The sequence below is a fragment of the Catharus ustulatus genome, chromosome 3 (genome assembly GCF_009819885.2).
Source record: "Catharus ustulatus isolate bCatUst1 chromosome 3, bCatUst1.pri.v2, whole genome shotgun sequence".
Lineage (NCBI taxonomy): Eukaryota > Metazoa > Chordata > Aves > Passeriformes > Turdidae > Catharus > Catharus ustulatus.
The window spans coordinates 49,397,343-49,415,660 of record NC_046223.1 but is presented as its reverse complement, the minus strand read 5'-3'; the positions used below and the strand labels follow the sequence as shown (position 1 = coordinate 49,415,660).

The 18,318-nt window shown below is 41.3% G+C and overlaps 1 protein-coding gene across 5 annotated transcripts in view; it reads left to right on the top strand.

Moving 5' to 3' along the window:
* The window catches only part of LOC116993511 (SAM and SH3 domain-containing protein 1-like), a 528,294-nt gene that overhangs the window by 418,226 nt on the left and 91,750 nt on the right, over positions 1–18,318 (top strand). For all 5 annotated transcript variants that reach the window (XM_033054178.2, XM_033054180.2, XM_033054177.2 and 2 more), the window contains exon 2: positions 12,335–12,463. In XM_033054178.2, the coding sequence (XP_032910069.1) occupies positions 12,335–12,463 (129 nt within the window). The remainder of the gene's footprint in view (positions 1–12,334; positions 12,464–18,318) is intronic.

The following is an 18,318-nucleotide window of genomic DNA, read 5'->3' as shown; positions in this document are numbered from 1 at the left end:
ATGAGTTGCTGGGGGGCTTGAGCAGTTTACAAAACCAAAAAATTAAAAAAATAGTGAAGCAGGGGTTTTTCTCCAGACTCATGCCTCTCTTAGGAAAATACCTGTCATATAAAGTGGAAACAGAGGATGACAGGGGATGGAGGTGCAGTGAGTCAGTATCCAGAGTTGTATTCCTGTGACCAGAAAAGCAAAAAGAGTCCCAGCTGAGACGGGTAACTGGCAACTGCTAGGAAGAGGGATTTAGAAGGATCATGTGAAAGGAAGAATTGCCGCCTTCATGGCAGGAAATGGCTGCAGCACACACTGGGACCTTGGCAGGGGAAGGTCAGTGTGCAGGCTGACTTCCTGGAGGCCCAGAGGAGGTGGCTGAATAGTGTGGACATCAGGGAGCACGTGGGAAATAAATAATGGAGATTTAAGCTTGGTTCAGAAATGAAAAGGCTTATTTCAGACACTGAGTAGGGGTATCAGTAGTGCAAAGTAAGCCCTCATGTCTAGTTGGTCACACCTTGTTTTGTTTTTGCTTAGGGACAAATGCAGGCTATAGATGGGTAAACCATTGATGTGTATATGAGTAATGTAAAACTAAACCATCAAGGTATTGCCAGCAGATGCTTTGAATGGATAATTGGTAGCAGAGGGCTGGTTAGCTGAAACAAGCTGGGGATAAGTGCAATTTACTATTTTCCTGGAGACAGTCTGATGCCCTGTTTTCTTGTTCACATGTAACTCCTGAACCAGCCTTGCACCTCTGAAGCTTTGAAGAGATTGCCATATCTGAAAATACATGATTTTCCTTTCCCTTTGAAAGAGTCATAGAGCAAAATCTTGTTTTCTTTCAAATCCTAATTCTCTGTGAATGAAGGAGCTTGTTTACTATACATCCTTTGTTTTGAAACTGATAATGATTCAGACTGTGAAAAGTGGTGTAACATCTTCTTGCTCAGAGAGTTCTCTGCTTGGTTCTGTGTTGCTTCAGATGCAGCCTAGTACAGAAGTTGTCCTACCACTTTTGCTGGGTTTATGGGGTGGTGTTCCTTGAGACTGCAGTCACTTTTTTCATCTCAGAAGCAGAGTCTGTGAGGAAACTCCTTCCATCAGATACTTTATTTTCATGTTACTGTCACTTTTACAACTAGGTGAGATGTTTTTCTTTGGCATGACAACTGTCCTGACAAATGGTTAGTTAGCAGGATGTTCTCCTTTTGATGTTCATGTCACTATGCATTAAGAAGTTACTCAAGTGAGAGCTTAGCTTACCATCCAAGTCCAAGTGTCTCTGTCGTTTTCTTTCAGCCTATGTTTCAGGGCCTAAGATCAGTGAGAATCAGCTGCTGGGTTTAGTAGAGACACAGTTTTTTTATGAGTTTCATTAACACTGGGGTTCTGCCAGCTTCTGCTTTTTATGACTTCTTTAGCCATATGGGGCTTTTCAAACTGTTTCGTACTTCAATTTGAGGTGCATCTCTGTGTTGTGCAACACCTGAGTAACTAATTCAGTCTCCAGTAAAAACATCATAGAATCACAGAATATCGAAGTTGGAAGGGACCCATAAGGATGATTTAGTCCAACTTCCTGCTCCTCACAGGATGCCTAAAAGCATTGTCAGATGCTCCTTGAACTCTAATGGGGTTTGTGCTGTGACCAGTTCCATGGAGAGCCTGTTTCAGTGATGGAACACAATCTCAGTGAAGAACCTTTTCTTTATGTCCCATCTGAGCTTCCTCTGTTGCAGCTTCATTCAGTGTCCTCATGTCTCTTATCAGTGGGCAGAGCCACTGCACTGACAGCAGCCACAGGATTGAGCACTTCCTTGAAGCAAGCACATGCCATCCTTTGTGTCCCCACTTCAGAAAAATATGGGCTTGAAATACCTGAGAGATACAGCAACCACACAGTTATTCAAGCTCAGACTCTGTAGGATATGCTCTGTTGATAGGCAAAAATATTCCTCTTTTATTTGTGTAAGAGGCCTATTTAGCCTAATTAGGAAGTGCTTTGACAATGGTGAAGCAGTATGAGCACACAGGAACACAAAAAGCCCTTCTTCACTGTACACAGATAAAGAGAAATGAGTAAATAAAATACAGAATCCCAGAGTGGAAAGGATTATAAGCTGGCAAGTGATAGAGTTCTTATTGCTAGGTTGATATCCCTAACTGATATGAACATGAAGCCCTGTGCAATCTGTGATACTTAGAAGATGTGCATCTAAATAATATTTAAGTAGATTCTTCATTTTTAAGACCCACTGGAGTGTAATTGTATTCAACTTAATTAAATGAACTGAAACCCCTTGATAACTGTGCTTTACTGTTCCCAAGTAAAACACTCTCCAAAGAGACTTGAGGAAGCTTAGTTAAGGCAGTAAAAAACCTGAGCCCAGCATCAAGAAGTTTTGCAAGAGCAGTATTATATTAGGTCATCAATACGCTACCTACAGTGGTTGAGACTGTGGTAACTGTGCCATACAGCTGTTGAGAGTCAAAAGCTGAGTCTTCACTGAAGTGCTTCAGGGCAGAGTCAGCCTCTCTGTTTTCAGATTTGTATGAATGTGGGGTGTCTATTTAAGCTACTTTATTAATGCTACCCCTCCGTGCCAGCGCACAGCACGTGGTCCCTGCAGGAGTGAGGGTTTGCAGGGATAGTACAGGCAGGTGGGATGGGTCGCACTGGTGAAGGGGAGCCTGGGCACAGCTTGCTTACAGGAGCTACAGGAAACCACTTCTTCTGCTGCTAAGATTACATGGAAACATGGATTGCTGCCATGCTCAATTACAGTTGTTTCCTTTCCTGGTAAAAGACATCCTGTCAGGAAGCGTTAGGAGCGAAGACGAGGTTAGTCCCTGCTTATGTAGAAGTGTTGGGTGTATCCTCTAGGCTGCAAGCTGCTGGATTTCTAGCAGGGCAAACCAGAAAAATATCAGTTTGAGAAAGCAGTTTAAACATCAGCATTCTGGCTTTTCACCGCTGGCAGCTGGGCTGCCCTCTGTACTAGCAACACTAAATCAAAGGCTGTGTCTCTGGGGCACACAGTGCCCTGTGCTGCTGGGCACCTCAACCAAGGCTGCTGATTTCCATACCCACTCCCAAAAAAAGAGGAGTGATCCTGTCATGTCTTGGTGCATGTGTGCAAAGCAGTGTTTTTTCACACTTCGTAAAAACAGTTTGAAGTGAAGGCAGATATTCAAGATTTCCTTTGTCCTTTATGAAATCATAACGTGGATAGCAGGAGAGCACCTTCCTGTTGGAAGTCAGCATCCAAAATGGCACAAGTGGGAGTAAGTAGTTGTGCTTGCTGTCACACCCAGCTTCCTAAGAGCTGCATTTCTAAATGCTGGGATGTTCACTGCCGAGCTGGGTGATGCAAAGCGCTGTACTGCCCCGCAGCTCTCACGTCTAAGTGCAGATGAGGTAATAAGCTCATCCAGCCATGAGAAACGTGGGGTGACTGCATCCCTGCTGGGCTTTCCTAGTGCTGCAGAGTGGGAGAGGACTGTGCTCTCTTCTCTACCCTTCAGCAGTTGTAGTTGGAGGGAAGGTCCCATGCAGGATTTAGCTGCTGGGGTGGTAAGAAATGAGAGAAGGCCTGGAGTGTTCTCCTTTACTGCTGCATATCCAAAGCCAGTACTGCTGGGTTTCAGTGGGCGGGGGGAAACTGCTGTCCATAGGGACCTGCCCAGGGTCCTGGGCCTGGCTCTCAAAGTAAAGCAGCAAGGAGTGCATGATAGTACACTGAAGGGGCAAGGGGAAGGGGTGGGGGTGCGGGGAACAGAGGAAGAAGGATGAGAAGTTTTTTTGAGTGAACTTTCCTTTTTCTGGACAAGGTATGTCCTCCTTCTACCAAACTGTCCAGGGGGAAAGCATAGCACAGTTCAATTTAAAAGCAGTCATTCTCTCCTGCCTTGACACTTGGAAAAGTAGTTCTGTTAGTAAAACTAACACATAACCATTATCAAAGTTTGCTTTCTCTGAGTAACTTTAACATTTTGGGGAAATACTGTGAACAAGACTTGCTGAGTTTACATGTTGGTCCTGAGATACTGTTGAATACTCAGTTTGTTTTGCCTTTAAATATCCAAATATTTTTTCTTTACATGCTTTCTATTTAAATTTTTTCAGACTACTCTTTTAAAGATTACTCACACCTCAGTTATGTAGTCCCAAACATCACAGAAGATTTGATTTTGTATACTGTGCTACTACAAAATATAAGGAAAAGAGCTTTAAAGAGACCTCCTTCACTATTGTAGGTGATATGGCTAACTCCCTGAAATATTTATTTCATCATCTACTTGAGATGTTTGCCTTTTGCATATCTATTTCATTAGACCCTAACTTATCTCAGACATGAAGCCACCCCCATAATATATGCTAATTTTCTCAAATCTGAAACAAGAAATTCACCTCCATCTCCTTAATGGTGCTTTTATCAGATATATGTACATTTCTTAACCCTTGCCATTGTTTTGTTTACCATTTGTTTCTGCTCCAAGTCTAAGGCTAGAACCCACTGCAGCTGGTGCACATGAAGTGACAAATTGTCACTCAATTTGAGGAAAAAGTCTCAGCAGAGTGTGCAAAAGAAAGAGGCATTGAGAGCAAGGGAGACAAAACTAATGAGAGGTGATGCCAGGTGCAGCTATTGCATGGCTTAAGGAGTTGACTTGTTTTGCTTTACAAGCTGTCAGTGGCAACTTGTGGCTAACTGCTGACCAGTCTGGTGGATGGTGGTGGCCTTTCAGGTATCAAAGAAGACAAGGGTTTTGAGTTACATTTTGATGAGCTTAGTGCAGAGCACCTCAGGGAAAGGAGGACAGAAGGTAATACACTTTTATTAGGGAAGCTGGACATTAAGGGTGCTTTGAACTAACTTTCATGAATAAAATTTGCATATATTCTTGTCTGTCAAGACCTGGTTGTACTTGTGATAAATACCAACTTTTTAAGTATGTTGGAATGTACATTTGCATAGATGTCACTTTTTTATTAGCATGCATATATATTTTTTTTTTCCACAGAGGACTTCCTTGGTTGCAAGCCACAGAGGGGGATCCCAGTAGTGTGCTTTTAAATTTATTTTAATGTACAGAGGGAAAAACAAAAGTAACATTCAGAATGTTTTTTCCAGAGATGCTTTCTTATACCTTCTTGACAAAGACTTTGGGGCTTTACACTAAAATAAGGCAGATGGGGGGGGTAGACTATGGTGCAGAACTTTGAAAAGAGTAAGAGGGTTTTTTGATGTAAAGAGAAAACTTATTAACTGTGATTTAGTATGAATTCTTTGGGTCTAGAGTGACTGCACTCTGAACTCAGTGGGTTGTATCAGTTATTTCAGATAATGGCTGCAAAATCTTTGATATCAAATATACCATTGTGCTTTCTGCTTATTATACAGAATCTATAACAGTTTTAACTATGTTGCAGAGAGCTTGACACAGTAGTATCTATTTTTGTAACTGTCTGTAAAGCCACATAGTTTAATGACTCACCCCTCAGATGCCATAAAAATTAATGGAAAGTCTATTGAATCAGTCTGGTCTGTATGTTCTTTTTGTTCTCACAGTGTCTGGCTATAGAGAGGTCAAGGGAACCATGACAACTTTTCAGCATCCTTAAAAATAGCTGTTCTCAATATAAAAATGTCATGACTTGTACACTGAGTATTTTATGCCTTCTTCTGAATATCAAGGCAAGCACTGGCTGCCTGGCCTTGCACTTCTGTCTCATTCACATTTCTGACCCTGCTGACTGTCAAGACAGGCTTTGAACCTGTCATTGCATGGATAGTGGAATTGTTAACTCTGCTGAATGGAAGACTGTCCTTGCTGAGCCCTAGGAATAGAAGGGAATATTTCTCTAGCAGCTTGTTGGGTTCATTTTTAGTGTAAGGATTTTGAATCTGTGCCAAAAGGCTAAACATCAGCCCTATTCCTAGCAGAAATACATTGGTAACAAGGGACAGGTGAGAGGGTCAAAAGTGTGTAACAGACAGAATTATAATAGAGCTCTGCAGGTTTTCCTACAGATGCCTGTCCTCACTGTGTGTTACTGTAGGAAACTGAAACAAGCTCTAGCCAGAGAGGTGGATCCCTTCTGTTTGGAAAAGGTTTGCATCTTATTTCAATCCACCTCCTTAGAAAGAACTGTGAAGGAACCTGGAATACAGTGTCTCAGATTAATCAACTGTAGCCAGAATTCCGGTGTTAGTATATTTTGGAATGCAGGGAGTTCTGCCACAATTCCAAGGTTGCTTAGGGAAGGATGCAAAGTTTCTCAAGCTTTTATGAGCTTTTATGATTAGTAAAAATCTCTAAAAAGGGGTGGCATCTTAGTCAAAGTTGTCCCATGAAAATCTGATCATTCCTTGCTTTCTAGCTGAGCTAGTTCAGCTTGACTTTAAACATCCTGTAGGATGTGTGCCATGTAGATGACGTCCTATCCAAACCAGGGTTTTTATTAGGCACAAATATGTTTTCCTGCAGTAGATATTCTCATTTCACTGCTTTTTTGTCTCTCCTCCCTCTTACCTGTCTCCCCTCCCCAAACAAGCCTGTTTGCTCTGGCCCACATTCTGGCTTTCATTTATGTACTTCTTAGAGCTGTCCAAACCAAAGGTATTATTGAAATGCAAGGTCATGTTCCACAAATTTTTAGTAGGCATCCCTGTTAAAATCTAACTGCCAGAAATAAGCTGCTAATGTTTGCAGTGACTCTCCACACAGTAGTCCTGTGTTTCAGGCACGGAAATGGATTTTTTCTGATCTTAGCCTATAAAGATCAAAAAATGTGCCTTTGCCAGGGCATGATTGCTGTGTGTTATGAAAGAGCACCTTCCTTTCGCCAGTGCTGTTTCCACATTCATTTATACTTTAATAAGGAAAAAAGTCAGATTGTCTTCCTCCCAGTTTCTGGACTATTCCTAAGATCCCAAATTATGCATGTGCTGTGGCCATAGCTGCAGTGGCTTTTAAGTTTTGGACTCGTACAGTTGCATTATGTGCTATAACCTGCATTGCCATGTGCAGATGGAGACCCATCTGTCTCTCTGAACAAACAGGCTTATAGCATTCACATCTTTTTACATTTCTGAGATTCATGCAGTTATGTGAATTTCACCCAGGGGCTAGGAGAGTGAGCACATATATCCAGCAGACAAGACCTCTTTCCTGACATTCCTAATACCTGCCAGAATAGGAGGAGGATATACTGGAATATGCAGTTTTGTAACACATTTTTCAGATTCTGAAACAGAAAAATACAGAGTAAAATAGCTGTACTTTTGGAAGATTTTTCTAAGAATCTTATGCTGCATAGAAATTTATGCAGAAAGTATGAATGCTCTGCTAGTGCCTAATATTGAGGTACACATGCAGGTTCATAAAATATACGTATTTGATACTTAGCAAAGCCTGTTATTCCTCCTTAACTATTAGTGTTTTTATTTTATTATACTGTTAAAATATGAATGTATTTTTACTTAATTTTACATCCAGCAGAGCTCTCTAGCAAAACAGTTTTCTCTTTTACACTTTCTCATGTCAAATACAAAGGATTTTGCCAAGGCATTAAACTAACTGATGTGCAGTGACTGATAAATTCTAACTTTATAATAAGTGCCAAATCGTTCCAACTTTTTTTTGTAGTCACTCCATTAACAGGAATCCCAATGGATTCCTTTGGTGTTCACATGCATATCAGGACTAATTCTCTGGGAATTTCAGGGCAATTCATCATTTTGCTCTGTGTTTTATGATGCCAAAAAATGTTGCATGCATACATTATAAAATGGAAATTTAGGAACACAACTGAAAATAGATATCTGAGATAACTTCTGTTTTCATTAGACTGTTAAATCTTCATTTAACCCTTTAAAAATAATGGGTTGTGTACTTTCCTGGCTATCAAACTATTTTGTGGAAGGGTCTGTGCAGTAGTGAAATCTTAAGGGAAACGTTGTAACTTTTTACCAATAAAGTGTTTGGGGAATGGTTTTTATTCTCAATATTTGTATTGCTCACAATTTTTTTCCACTAGAGAAAATCTGTGGGATTATACAGCAGGAACATTGCAGTTTGCATGGTAATAAACACAATTGGTGCAAAACACTCTTCATGTTATTGCTTTTTTTAACTGATAAATTTGTAACAATATGAGAGAGTTTATTATGAGGTTTTGGCTTTAAAAATGTTACTGACAATTCAGAGCATTTCAGAGGCTTCTGAATTACAGGTATATCAGTGAGAACAAATTTGAAAGCTATGCAGTTTTTCACTGCTCACATGAGATGTCTCAAATATGGAACCCATCTGTATCAAGTGGGACATAGTGGTACATGATGATTGAAGGCGTATTATAAATTACATTGGTTTATTTTTTGTATCAAATAACTGTATGCTTTTTTCTACCTGTGAAACTAAAATGGCACTCCACATTTGTCTAAACCTATGAAAATTACCACTGGGTCTTACTCTTTGTAAGAGATCCGTCTGCATCAGATCAAAATATTTTTAAAATATGGATAGTAATGCTTTTAGTGTTCTATTTTATTACTAAATCTAGAGATTTTAAAAAACTTTTCTGCATATTCCTTTGACTCCATTTGTAAGGGAATGCATGACTTATCAAACTGGAGCTAATGTTTTGCATATTAATATTCTTAAATACTCAAAACCAAAATAGAATTGCAAATCACAATGCTAGTGATTTTGTGTGAGACAGTTTAGAATTATTTGGAGACATTGGGAGGGTCAATTTAAAGAAAAGACAAAATGCCATGGTTCTTCAGATGAGTTATACTTGTGGTTTGATGATATCTAAAGTAGGTCTTGGCCATTATTTGTGCAGTAGAAAAATGAAGCATCTTCTCTTTTCCAAGTTTTGCCATGCTTTTAGTAATGCTTGAAGAGTAAAGGAGGATGATGGAGATAACTATCTAGGGATCAAATTTGAGGTCATATAAATCAAATGCACAATCATTTGTTAAGTTATGACATTTACTTACATGAAATATGAGTGGATGCTGTGGGTTGTGAGATGCTTGCTGTCTTTGGCTTGGGTTGATTGATGTATCTGTATTTCTTTTAACAAAACCAATGCTTTCTGCATTGTCTGCATGCATAAATTCGCAAAAGCAGCTCTTGGCCACAGATGCAAATCTTTCAATTGGCATTTTGCACTGCATCTTTCTGGCAAGTTGAGGTGCAAAAGCAAGTGCTTGTGGTTCATTCTAATTTTGAAGCTATGGGGCTTCAAACCCCAAAGCTGTCTACATCTGGACAGGGGGAGGGTGCATGCAACCTTTGCAGAATGGCAACTGCATAAAGCTGTGGCTGCCCTCAGTATGGTAATCCAGCAAAAGCATGGCAGGGCTGTAATGAGTGTGTGTGTCAGCTGGCTATTCTCCTCGCTGAGATCATGTGGGATTTTTTCTGTTCCTTCATCTTTTTATGGACATGAAGCTTGTTTTCATTTGTAGCATAGCCCCCCTCACACAAGCCCTGAGTACTGCCAGCAATCCCTGCTGTCAGTCAGGCAGGCTGATGCCTGCAGCTCTGCTCCTCTGGCCACGGTGGCACTGGTGGACTGGGTCACTTGTGAATAGGCCTTTCTTTGCAGCCACGTGCTCGCTGCCAGTGGGGCCACCCACGTTCTGCAAGCTTTAATTGGGGTGCTGCAATCGAGCTAATTTTGTTCTAGGGACAGTCAGAAGCCTTCAGCCTTGTGGAGGCTACCTTTAAAAATAGCCCAGTGAACTGCACGCCAGCACAAGCGAAAAATGAGCACTTGTTGAGCTGTATTTGATCCACTGGCAGTGCCACTGCTGTCCTGCAAATGGTCCGTGACCACGGGTCTGAGGAGGTGTGGGGAGGAGCACCGGAGCGTGCTGAGATCCTCAGCTCTGTCTGGCTCTCAGCTAAGCTAAAGTTCATGTGATATATTTGGATTTGGAGTATTTCAGGCAATTTCAAAGTCATGAATTACTTTCAAAAGTTAGAAAATTCTGCGTATTTTGGAGCAGGTTAACTTTATGGAATGTATGGTTTCCAGAATTGTGAGAGGAGATGGACTGGTAGGCAGTTTTCATATTGCTCTAGTTAAATGATGCTTCCCTGTGTTGCTCTTCTATCATTACTGTTTCCATCTTCAATGTTCTTAACTTGCAAAACTTATCGAAGAATAAACAGACTCTGGCTGGGGAAGTATCTCCAGAGTGGGAATTTTTGAAAACCCTTAGAGAGGGATGTTTGTTATGATTGCATAGCTGGGATTCTCCTTGGAAGTCATACAGGTTCTCCTACTGCCCACAAAAGTGACCAAATCAAGGTGAAGTTTTGGGGTTGCCTTTTCAGCTTGGTGTTCATTTTCTTCCCCAGCAGTGCAGCCCTGGTTATTCCTGCTAAATGTTTAAACACTGAAAGCAGCACATAGTCTATGTGGGGCCAGAAAGCACACCGTCAGCCACCAGAGGAATGTCCAGTGGCACAGGGAAATTTGCGAAACTTGTGGTACACGTGTCTTCTCTAGCTTGTTGGGAGGTGATGGATGTCAAAGAGATGGTTGGAGGAAGACATAGGCTTCTGCTGTGAGCAGGCAGCAGGTGGCTTGGTGCTGGCTTTTTCCCCATGTAAATTATACATTTGCTTAGTAGTACAGGAGGTTGTTTGTCCAAAGCTCTGGAAAGTCTGAAGTTCCCGGAAGTGTATTTGTATAAGGACCCCAATCTTTTAATGCTTGAAACATCTCCTGTGTGAGATCTTTGGCAGGTTGAGAGATAGGAACTACAGTAAAAACATACGTTAGTATGAGGGCAGGGGAGAAAGTGTGTGTGTGTATATATATATGGGGTAGTTATTTTGCTTCTGCTGCTCCAACAAGTGACAATGCAAATTGTTTTCCACCTGTACTGAGCCTACTAGTGTTAAGCAAATGCAAGCTGCTCTACATTTTGGGAATGTGAGCTCTGCAGAAGTTTCTGGGGAATCTGCAAAAGTTTCAGGAGATAACTGTTCTGCCTGTGGAATTACACTTTAAAAGAGTAGAAAGTAGTTTTCACAGACTCTGAGATTTAATAGGCTTTCACTTTTATTGAATCTAGAATGTTTTTTCCAATTTTCTGGAAGTGATACTTCATTAGAGCAAACCTACCTCTTCAACATAGTCCAGAACCCTGAGAGTGGAAGCACATGCTTATTTCCAAGTAACAACAGCTTCAGTAAGGTGTGGTTACTAATTAAGAGTTCCTCCTAGCTCATGTGCTATAACTCAACTTTGCAATTTATGAATATTATTAGCATAATTATTTTTACATTATTTTTCTATTGCTTAGCTTTCTCTTAATAATGCTGACATAATTTTATACGTGTGCATCTATGAACAGCAGCAATGAAATAACAGTCTGCAATGTATTCTTGTCCTCCTCTCAGCATAGGCACAGAGAGCAGATTGTTAGCATCTAAAGGATGCACACAGTAACATACATGCTCTTTCATAAGTTAGACAACTAGGGACACAAGATTACTACATCCCATCTTTTGGACTATCTTAAGTGTGTGCATATTGTACCTGCCCACCCCCTCATTTCACAGGTGCAGCATACATATCTGATATTTAGAAAGGTTTCTTATGACACTTAAAATTCAGCTTTTATATTGTTTTGGTCTTATTTTCCTAATTCATAATTTAAAAAGTATGAATTTGGACTGTAATTAACATATTATTAAAATTAGATTTCTATTTTTAGATTTATTTTTATAGCCATTTTATTAACAGTGTAGCAATCCTGCCCTGCAAAGCAGACATTTGGGACTCAGCAAACCACATTGCCACCTCCAGTACATCTTAAAAGACCTACTGGCAGAGTGTCTTTGTGGGTGTCATTTTTTGCAGTCTGGCTGATTTGGTGTATTGGCAAGAAATGCAATGGGTTTAGTTGCAGTTAGTCATTGTCACAAAGCAGGGCTACTCGTGGTAAGGTCAGTGAAATGTGTGTAATGACTGGCTCTCGGAAGAGCGAGCTGCTGCTTGGAAGAGCCAGGTGCAATATGAGTATATGCTGGTGGGAGGGAATTGAGGCAGATAGTAGCTGAGGATGTGTTGTTCTACTGCAGTGCATTGTTGTCCCTGCCTTCTTTCTCTCTGTAGGAGTTAACAAAGTCCCATCTGATTGTGAGGAGCTGTTCTGGTTCTGTTCTTACTGTTCATGTGCTCTCAGGGATGGAGAGGATGCAGCATGATATGCTGGGGCGGGGAGGTTCTTCATAGTTGTGGTGTTACCTTTAAATTAGAATTTTAAAATTGATTAACCTGTTTCCTTTGTCTTCCCTGTAGGATGGGTCACTGGGAAATATCGATGATCTGGCACAGCAGTATGCAGACTACTACAACACCTGCTTCACAGATGTGTGTGAGAGGATGGAAGAGCTGCGCAAGCGGAGGGTTTCCCAAGACCTTGATTTGGTATGTAGAAAAGTTACAACTTTATTAACAAATAATTGCTATTCATGCTCCAAATGAAGAATCAATATTACAGCTTGAAGAATTCTACCCAGGGAAATAACTATGTGGTTGTGTTCACGCAGGCAAACATTTCAGCCAACTCAGTTAAACACTTGGAATTAGCTGGATTAGGTTTTTCCTAGGTATTTTTTATGATTCATTAAGCCTTGGAGTCTGAATTTCTTATTTCTTCTTTAATTAGAGCACTTCTTGCTTGCATACATTTGGTTGCAATTCTCAACTCTCAGAGGCAAGATACTCTCTGATGAAAGCATAATTTCCTTGCTCCAAGATACTCCCAGTGTAAGCACAATCAAACTGTGCAGGTTTTCAGTCACCCTCTACAAACTGTAAAGAAGTACTTCTCAAAAGTCCAGGGTGCAAATACTGGTTCCAGGCTCCCAAATGTCAGCAGTTCTATGAACCTCTTTCCATTATTTTACTCATTACAGAACCTGTAGCAGGTGAGATCCTCCCCATGGCAATTTATACCTGTTGTCTATTGTTCTCATGCCACACACCTTTTTGATAGCCTCTCCACAGATACCAGCAAATCTTTTTGAAACTGTCTTTTCTGACAGCTGAATCCCCCAACTCTTCTTGCCGGGCAAGGGCATAAGTCCTTGAGAGCGCCTTGGTAATAGCTGTACCTGATGATGTGCATTATTTAAGGCTACTTTCTTTCCTTTTGGAATACCAACTGAGAGGCTTTCAGAGTCTGTAGAGGCTACAGACTTCAATTACACAATTAATGGCTGCAGAATCAAGGCAGGGAATAATCATCTGCCCCACTGAAGTTTGTTAATTCCTTCACTATTTTTAAATAGATAAAAAGCAAATCTTTTTTGCAGATCAGTTGCTGCCAAGAAGTTCCAAGGGTTAAACAAAAGGCTATTGCAGGAAATTCTTTTGCAGACAGACCCTTGAGGCTTCTGTGCAGAGAAGCTGATAGCTCAGAACTGTGGTTCTCATGAAAGGCCTCACGCCTGGCAGGCCTGGTATTCTCAGTAGCTGTTGGCAGCAATGAAACCCCCTTTCCTGGTGCTCTTGGAAGGCAGCTCCTGTGCTGGGTAATGGAGTGTGCCTTATGGCAGGAGAGGTCCCCTTCCATTTAGACAGATGGGCCTAATTTGGCTCCCTTTGCTTCTGAAGGTGCAGAAGCCAGGCTGGAGAAAGCCATGTGAACTTAATTAACTCACATCAAAGGTGTGGATCTTCACGCTGGTTTAAATAGATGTGAGCTAACCAAAGACAGACTACTGACTGATTCATTCTACTCCAGAGAAGCTATAGTCAGAGAAAGTGGCTGTGTAGAAAACAGCCTGGAGACTTCTCTTCAGTGCCTCTGATACTGAGTTTGCTTACTCTAGTGGTCTAGTTATGACTTCTTGAACTGTCAGGTCAGAGAGAAGACAATGCAATTGAAAATTAAATTAGTCCTCCATTTTTGCTACATCTGTCACTCTATAATGTAGTTTCTAGACATAAGATAGCTGTTGTGCTGATAGCATATGAGACTGTAGATGCTAGCTCACTTACCCAACAACTGCATCCAAACAGTGCTGACTGCAGCCGAAACTTGCTCTCATCAATAAACAGGCAGGCTTGCCTTAGATACACAGGGAGGGGGAAATGGCCATGTAGACCAGAATGTGATTTTAGTGTGATGAACAGAGGAGTCACTTGTGGTGTTTCTCCTCTCTATACACCTTGAGGAAAGGTAGTGCATTGACAGATGTTTGGGGATAGTGAATGGGAGCTAATGCTGGGGGAAATGCCTAATGAAATCCCAGATGTGCTACGATAGCAAAAAAAAAGGTACCAGATAGCAAATATATGCAGCTCCAAAATTATTATGTACCAGTATTGATAGTCTGTTAGCCTAGCCTGACCTTGCTGTGCCATATATTGCTCTTCTAGCAGGGATGAAGAGGGCAGTGCTATCTCTACACCCTCTCTTCCCAGCAGTGGGGCTGTGCCAGAGCTGGAGGTAGGCAGTTCTTCCTCCCCTCCCCAGTGGTCTTCTCCCTTGCTTTAGTGAACACAGCAGAGCTAAAATCTATTCAAGATTTTCAGGGGTTTGCTGGAGTGGCAGTTACTGAATCCATATGAAAATGCAGTATTGAGTGCATAATATACTTAGCAGAAACATAAAAGGCCAAGATTAGGTTGCTGCTTTCACTGAATGCTCTGAACAAAGAGAAAGAACAGTCACCCCAGGAGTCGAAGCGTCCTCTAAACCCTGCACAGAGAGGCCCTGTCAGGAGGAGCTGTGTAATAACAAAGACATGCCTGAGCTGGCAGAGCTTTGGCAGGAACATGTATTTAGCACCGGCTCGCCCAGATTGCCCTTTGTAGCATGTCCACTGGAAGGACAGAAATATGAACTGTTTATTGCTGCTTCTGTACCCTTTGGAATAATTTGAAGCTGTTAGGGTGCAAGTGTTGATATCTTGATTGTATATTGTACTTTCTAATCAGCTCTCCAGCCTTTCCTATCAGACCATGGCCATTTCAGTCTAGATATCCTGCTCTGAAGTTCAATTAAAAAAAAAATCACTTGGTAAAATTGTTTGGGAAAGCAGCATATCTTGTAACAAAACAGTGGGTGCAGATGGAGCTGAAACCAGAATATTTTTCCAAATGGTAATGCTGTCAAGGATTGTTAGTTGTCCCTAAACACGATAACTGCTTTCTGTGTTTGGAATTTTGCCTATGTTTTTGTAATGGAGAATGTGCTTGGGTTTGGACATTAATGTTTGTGAACAGCATGGGAGTTGCCCACATTTCCTAGCATTTGGCCTATTCCTGTCCACCATGTGGGCTTTTGGCTGAGGAAAAACTGCAGGTGGAGTAGATATAGTGGATTTTCAGGCCCATAATGAATGTATCACTGGTAGTATTGAGGTGGACATCTGCTAAAATAGTTATCGCTGGACAAGTGACTCTGTGAGGATGGTGTTTTCTAACTGTTCACTTGACATCCTTGTCTTTAAATTGGAGAGACATGAATTAGATGGATGAACTGAGGTGTATAAGAAGTTGGCTGGATAGCCACACTCCAATGGCTCAACATCCAAATGGAGATCAGTGTCAGGTGGTGTTCCTTAGGGATCACTGTTTGGATTGGTGCTGTTTAAGATCTTTGCTGGTGACAGGGAGAGTGGGATCAAGTGCACCCTCAGCAAGCTGAGTGGAATGGTCAACATGCTGGAGGGAAGGGGTGCCATCCAGAGGGACCTGGACAGGCTTGAGACGTGGGCCTGTGAAGCTTCATGAAATTCAAAAAGGCCAAGTGCAAGGTCCACCACATGGGTTGGGGCAATCCTGAGCACAGGTACAGGCTGGGAGGAGAGTGAATGAAGAGCAGCTCTGGGGATAAGGTCTTAGGGGTATTGGTAGATGAAGAACTTGACTTTCAGTGTGTGCTCACAGCCTGGAAAGCCAGCCAGATTCTGGGCTGCATCAAAAGGAGTGTGGCCAGCAGGTCAAGGGAGGTGATTCTTCCCTTCTACTCTGCTCTGCATCCGGTTCTGGGGTCCCCACAGGAAGGATGTGAGAACTGTGTTCCTTCAGCCTGGAGAAGAAAAGGTTCCAGTAGGACCTCACTGCAGCCTTGCAGTAGCTAAAGGGGGCTACAAGAGAGCTGAAGAGGCACCTTTGTACAAGGACAAGTAGTGATAGGGGTGAGACACTGGAACAGAGAAGTTGTGGGTGCCCTCATCCCTGGAAGTGTTCAAAGCCAGGTCAGGTGGGGCTTTGAGCAACCCCATTGCAGTGAGGTTGGAACTAGATGATCTTCAAGATGAATTTCAACATAAACCATTTGATGACCTGCCTCCTTTGTGTCTCTGGGGTCAGATCTGCCTGGCTCACTGACAAAAGCAACTTTGCCTTGCCTGTCAGCAGGGCAGGACAGCATTGACTTAGTGAAAGAGCAAACTGCATTCTGTTGTCTCATCGATCACTGACAGCAGCCATCTAACTGCTGCTGCCAAGGTCTGTATTGTAGTTGATGATCTTGAAGTCAAAGAACAGTTTGAGGTTTTCTGATGGACTCTGACAGCTGCAGTTGGGGCACTGAGAAGTTGCAGCCATCTTTTGTCTTGCAAATCATATAAAATTAATGCCACTGAAAAGCTAAATGGCACAGTAGTATACTTTTTCCCCACATTCATGCAATTAATTTCATAGTGTAGAAGAGGCTGTGTTCAGAATCTCTCTGTATATTGTGGTAAAGTACAATGCATGTCTTAGGAAAGATTACCTTGCCTATTCCTGTGTGTTTTAACAGTACCTTCACATGTACACAGGCAAATACAGAAAATAGAAATGAACATAAAAGCATCTCAAGTTTCTTGTCCTACTTCCAACATCCATGTAGTCTTCCTAAGACTTGTCTGTGCATGGTTTTAAAAGATGCTCAACAACCAGTTGTTTGATTACAGATGGAATTGACCATCTAGGTAATGTCATCACGTACAAATGGTCCAGCAAGAAAAAGGGGAGGAAAAGCAGCAAAAGTAGAGTAATTAGTAATTTGAGTGATAGAGTAATAATGATTTTTCCTCTTTAGGTATAGTACTACTAGTTGGCAGTACCATCAGGCTATTTGAGAAACCAGCCAGCCTTTGCTGAAGCACCCTAAAACATGCAGAACAGTTGTAGTCAGTGATTGATGTACTTAAAAATCTTCAAGGGAGTTAGCCACCAAAGCTGGAGTTGGGATGCTGAACGTGTGTGTGGAGTGCCTGTGTCTACTCCATAGCTGACACGAATCATGTCCATCATTCTTCATATCTTACATTAATATTTCAGGATCTAGAATAGACTGCTTATTCCTGCTATGAAATGATCACCTCTGCTTTGCAAATTCAGTGCTGGCTGCTGTTACCATCTGTCCTGAGAGGACACTTCTGTATCTCACTGGAACAGGATCCCACTGTTTTGTTTTGTCTTACTGGCTGCAAGAGGCCTTCCAAAGTATAAACAACATCTGAGTTTAATTAAAAAGGTATCTACAGCACAGAAAAAAAAAAAAAAAGCTACAGAGATAAGATTTCCTAATTTTTTTAAAGTCTACAGGCCTTATTGGACAGGAAAAGTAAAAAGTGTGGACTTTCAAGTATCATTGTGGATTTTTTTCCCCCTCAGTATAGATTGAGCTGGGGGATATTTAGCCTGAGTATGAGGTACTTAAAGTAGATTCACATAGAAAATATTTAATGGAGATTTACTGTGTGTCAAGTCTCGGTCTCTCAGTGGTTTAGGCTTATCTTCATAAGTTAAATTCATACCAACATTTTCATCATTAATGGAACTTTTCAAAGGTAGACACTACGGAAATTTTGGAATGGACAGGCTATTTTTAGTGTCTCATATCACACACCATAGCAGCAAAGACATTTAAATATAGAGCTAGCATTAAACATGAAAACAAAGCAAGGCTTGTTCCATATGCAGCAAAGTGAATACCATTCTTAAACAGTACTTAGTTCACTTAATACTAGCAGACTAAGTAAAATCTCTCCACTTTCTGCAAGCTAATGATCTCCTGCAGATACACCACTGTTTTGGTTGGAAGACCATTTGTGAATAATCCCTTAGGCAAAATCTGTTCATTTGTAGGCTGGAGACTCAGCAGACTTTGCAGTTGTGATGGTTTGGGTGACCTTATCTTCCTTTCATACTTTTGGAGGATCCTTGCTTTCTGGAGTAGGATCTTCTGTTTAACACTTCTGGTCTTCTGAAGTATTTTTGATAATGTCAGTGTTACAGGAAAAGGTAAAGGTAATTGTTTTTTGTTTATTTTTTTC